This window comes from Arachis ipaensis, chromosome B03 (genome assembly GCF_000816755.2).
Source record: "Arachis ipaensis cultivar K30076 chromosome B03, Araip1.1, whole genome shotgun sequence".
Classification (NCBI taxonomy): domain Eukaryota; kingdom Viridiplantae; phylum Streptophyta; class Magnoliopsida; order Fabales; family Fabaceae; genus Arachis; species Arachis ipaensis.
In genome coordinates, this window is record NC_029787.2 from 107,159,204 (window position 1) to 107,164,232 (window position 5,029).

The following is a 5,029-nucleotide window of genomic DNA, read 5'->3' on the forward strand; positions in this document are numbered from 1 at the left end:
TTTTTCATATGTTGTAGTCAATGGATTGACAAAAATCTTCATTCTTTCCTTCCAGTAAGCATAGTTCTTCCCATTAAAGAAAGGATGTCTGTTGTTTGACTGACCCTCTGTTAGAGTGTAGGACACAACATTTGCACCCAAGTTGTTAGCCATTGGACCTTTCTTCTAAGCTGTGAAGTTTGATTCTTGAGACCTAGCTCCTGATACCAATTGAAAGTTCGTGTTGACCTAGAGAATGAGGGTTGAATCTATGGTCTTCTTTTAACCTTGATTAATTTTACCTCAAACTAGAAAAAGTAACTTAGCTTTTGTTCTGTCTGCAAGATGGATTATGCAAGAGACGATTTCGTTTTGTCTCATAAATTGTGAAAAACAAAATCAATGCAGGGGAGAAAAAGATGACACAATCATGTATCCTGGTTCAATTGCCTCGTGCAATACAACTACATCCAGTCTCCACCACAACAGCAGTGAAATTTTCACTATTATGTCAAATATTACATACACCAATTTTCTAGGATTCTACCCAATTCTATCTGGGACAAATCCAGATTCTAACCCAAACCAGATTTGACTAAAAACTCACCCTAGCTTTCAACAGCAAAGTGCTTACCAAACTTGCAAGGGATACAACTCAAAAATAAGAAACAAAACAGAAATACAAACAAAGGAGAGAAAAATAAATCTTGGCTTTTCTCTCTAAGTTTCTCTCTATGTCTTTTCTCTCATTGGCTTTTTTTAATGGCTCTCTTTTATGCCTTTTTCATTGAATAGAAACAAAAAAAGACATAACATACAAACAGAGTACTCAATGATAAACCATGAAGAAGACGCTATAAGTTGAACCTAATTAAGCACTCTCTGATGAAGCTCTCCATCTTGGCAGAATATTTCTTTGATGCAGAAACAATGTCTAAAACGTTTAACTCTCACAGAAAAGCTCTCAAGGAAACTCAAAACTATGGTTCTCTCTCCTTACTTGTAAACTGAAGTGATTTTGCTATTTGTATAAGATCTATTTTTCTACTAGGGTTTTTTTCACAAGTCAGCTCCTTGCACTACAAAAAAATTTGGTTAAAATGGCGGTTTTTTTGGTATTTATGGCGGTTTGAACCGCCATTATTACTAGAAACAGCGATTTTAGAAAACGACGTAATTCTGGACGCCATTCTGGTTATTACGGTAGTTTTCATAAAACCGCCACAATTCCCTGGGTTAAAATGGTGGTTTTTGAATAGGTTAAAATGGCGGTTCAAACCGTCATTATTTCCGAATAAAATGGCATTTTTTGGTTGGTTAAAATGGTGGTCCAAATCGCCGTTATTTTCAGGGTTAAAACGGCGATTTTGGTTGGTTAAAATGGTGGTTCAAACCGCCGTTATTTCCAAGATTAAAATGGCATTTTTGGCTAGTTAAAACGGCGTTTATAAACTATCATTTTTCCCCTGACAGAGCAAGATTTTTGTTGGTTAAAACGGTATTTTTAGTTGGTTAAAATGGCGTTTGAAACCGCCATTTTTACTGAGTTAAAATGGCATTTCATGTTGTTTAAAATGACAGTTACAAACTGCCCTTTTTACTAGATAAAAGTGACATTGTTTTATCATTTACAAAGACAAATTTGAACCGTTATTTTTATCGGATTAAACAAATAATTTTTTTATTAAACTTTCTCAATAGCAAAAAATCAATACTCATAAACAAAATATTATATAACTCATAAACAATGTCTTAAACATAATATATTATTTTTTAGTATTAAAAATAAAAAATAATAACCCCTATACAAATAAAGTATCTAACATAACATAATTTTTTAATTATAAATGTCTTAACATGTAGCTCTTAATACATAAAATCTCCATCATAGCTTTGGGTGCACTTTGTCATGATAATCTCTGTCCTTACTCCAATCCTTCTTTTGTCTTGATTATTTGCTTCTAGAGTGCTTATTTTCACGCTGAACTATTGCCTGAAAGAAAATCATGTTCATTTTAATTAATTTTCATTCCACAGCCAAGTTTCTTATTATTTTCATTATTAATTAATTAATTTTCATTTCACAGCTTGGTTTATTATTATCATTATCATTATCATTTGAATCGGATAATATATTGAGTCTAGAAGACCAAAGCCATATCTTCAAGTATATCTTTTATTTACAGAAAAGGAATCCATGGACTAGTTAGTGCATTCAAAATGTTCCCTTAATCATAGCACAACAACAATGAATGCAAGCATGAATTGAGTTAATTAGCAAAACAATCAGCAATTCAGCATAAAAAAACAACAAATGCAGTGTAGAAAATTGAAAAGTTTCTACCATTTCATGCAATTAGACTTTAAAATATTATCTAATTAAGCAAAACAACATTTAATAACTTCATGGGTAATGATATTCTGCTGAACAGTGTATTTATGTAGGCAATCATATTTAGCTATATTTAATAATTCTAAAATTATCATGAAAATTATAGGATCAACAAGCACCCCAAACACAAGAAACAAAACAGGATGTGAGAGGTCATGCGATAACACTGAAATTAATTTTCTAATACTTATTTTTGGGTTGAGTAACAAAATCAAGAGTATAAAAAGAGAGCAGCAAATGAAGTACTTACGGATCAAGTAGACTTAAACTTTTTTCACTCCAACCCTTTGTTGGGCTAGAAGCTACAAGAGCTATTATTACTGCTACCATTGCACAACACACTGCTCTGCAAAATACAGACACAGAGCATCCATTTAATTTCTCACCGGATTATTTGGTGTAGTCAAATAAGCTAATTAAATAGATACTAACAGGCCAATGGAAACAACTAGTGCCAAAGCTACTTTGAAAATTTTCGGGGAAAGAATCCCTTTAATATGGTACATAAGAGCCACCACATGGATGATAATAAAAACCTGGACAAGAAAATCAGGGGAAAAAGATAAGGCTTAAAAGAGATTAATTAATAGGATATGAATAGAAGGAAAAATACAAAACATGAATTACATGTTACTAATAGGTTAAAACACAAACATGGATACTTTACTTTGTCCAAAGAATAAATGAAAACGCACCAGAAAGGATGCAAAATGCTTTGATGTCATTACAGCATTAAACCCAACAACAGGCACTAGGGCAGCCAGCAGTGTGCCCAATACAACCTGCACAGAGAGAATTCATAATGTTAATCAGTATCTAGGTAAGAATCAGAGAACAGACATTCTCTAATTATGTAGCATGCACAGTTCACATCCAATCTTAATTCCAATTCCAGTTCTAGTTGGTATAACAAGTAAGTAAATGCTGGTTATATAACACCTCACTCTGAGTACCAAAACTACCATAAACAATATTCAGATTAGGGCTTACCTTTCAAACCTAAGATAAAGTAATATGCATTTTTCCAACTCCAAACCAAAAAAGGCAAAAGCATTCGTTTAAAATCTTACATAACTGCATGATCAAAATAGATACTTACAAGAGGTGCATATGCAATGTACAGCTGTGAAGAATAGCGACCAGTAACTATGCACAGGAGTACATGCATTGGAATAAGGTTAATGATAAAAGCGTACCCTCCCCATGAGAAAACCTGCATAATAAGAAAGGTTGGTAACATAAATAAGAAGAGAATAAATTGAGAAAAGACATCAATAACAGCAATATAAAATAATAATAATAATAAAATAAAAATTACCATATAAAAGTATGATAGTGAATTCAAAGTTGCATAAAAGAGGGATCCCATATTTAGTGTCTGCATAACATAAATAAAGTCAGAATTCAAATACCTTAAACATGACAAGATTTAGTGAAAAGCAGCTGTTAAGAAATTCACCATGGCCAAAAGAGCAGCTGCTTTGTTAAAATTTAATTAGCCTTTCAACCCTCTCAAAATTTGCTTCATTAAAAGCAGGTGTTGTTATCTCTATCTCTTCGGCCCAGAAAACACATATTAGAGGCTATAAGGAAGGGGAATCGATCCATTCATACATACAGCATTCATTATTCACAATTTAGGTTTTAAATGTAGTTTCTAGAGAGGGAGGCTCTCTCCTCTCTCTCCTAGGTTTTAGAATTAGGATTTCTCTTAGTTTATGGTTATTTCTTCATTCCAGGTTCAATGTTCCTTTAATTTATGTTTCTCTTCTACTTTTATTTACTCTAATGCTTTTACTTGTTAATTACTTATGTTACCAAATTGGCTTATGAACCTTCCCATGTTAGATTTGAATTTATGTTTAAATGAAATTTGAGGTATTTCAGATTTATGATTGTTTTCTTCTATTTATGATATAAATAATTTGGATTTTTCCCTTTTGGCTTTGGTTGAGTAATTGGTGACACTTGAGTTGTCAAACTCAGCTGTTGATTGAAAAATTGGAATTTGTTGATTGATTTGGATTCCTCTAAAGCTAGTCTTCCCAAAAGAGTTGACTAGGACTTGAGGAATCAAATTGATTAGTCCACTTGACTTTTCTTTATTTAGTAAGGGTTAACTAAGTGGGAGCAAAAGCCAATTCTCATCACACCTGTAAGGATGACTAGGATGGGATTTCCAGTTCTCATACCTTGCTAAGAGCTTTATTAGTTATTACTTTAATTCTTGCAATTTACTTTTCTTGTTCATTATTCAAAAACCCCAAAAATATACCTTTTTCCATAACCAATAATAAGTCATACCTCCCTACAATTCCTTGAGAAGATGACCCGAGGTCTCAATACTTCGGTTATCAATTTTATTGGCTTTGCTTAAGTGACAACCAAAACTTTTGTACAAAAGGATTTTAGTTGGTTTAGAAACTATACTTACAACGGGAATTTATTTGTGAATTTCTTTACTAGCAAGAATCAGTTCGTCAAAATGGCACTGTTGCCGGGAAATTGCAAACGTGTGCCTTATTATTGGTTATTGTAAATATTTACTTTTTCGTTTCTTTGTTAGTATTTTTAGTTTTAGGAGTTTATTTTCATTAATTTTTATTAATTCTTATTTTCTTTAGCTACTATGAATTCTCACCCATCTGGTTTCAAGTT

General features: G+C 32.4%; 1 protein-coding gene across 1 annotated transcript; it reads right to left on the reverse strand.

Annotated features, from left to right (window-relative positions):
- On the reverse strand, positions 1,692–3,774 carry LOC110269781 (dolichyl-diphosphooligosaccharide--protein glycosyltransferase subunit STT3A-like). Its single transcript, XM_021117604.1, has 6 exons — positions 3,690–3,774; positions 3,471–3,584; positions 3,067–3,153; positions 2,804–2,907; positions 2,622–2,717; positions 1,692–1,972 (listed from the first exon to the last, which is right to left on the reverse strand). The coding sequence occupies exons 1-6, from the start codon at positions 3,753–3,755 to the stop codon at positions 1,966–1,968; spliced, it is 474 nt and encodes a 157-aa protein (XP_020973263.1). The 5' UTR covers positions 3,756–3,774; the 3' UTR covers positions 1,692–1,965.

Bases quoted from the DNA above. Each gene is read 5' to 3' on its own strand.
- LOC110269781 (XM_021117604.1), bottom strand. From the start codon at position 3,755: ATGCAGACACTAAATATGGGATCCCTCTTTTATGCAACTTTGAATTCA. The intron at 2,908-3,066 runs GTGCGTTTTCAT...TTTCTTGTCCAG, and splicing joins AGCATTTTGCATCCTTTCTG to GTTTTTATTATCATCCATGT. The intron at 2,718-2,803 runs GTTAGTATCTAT...TGTATTTTGCAG, and splicing joins CTAGTTGTTTCCATTGGCCT to AGCAGTGTGTTGTGCAATGG.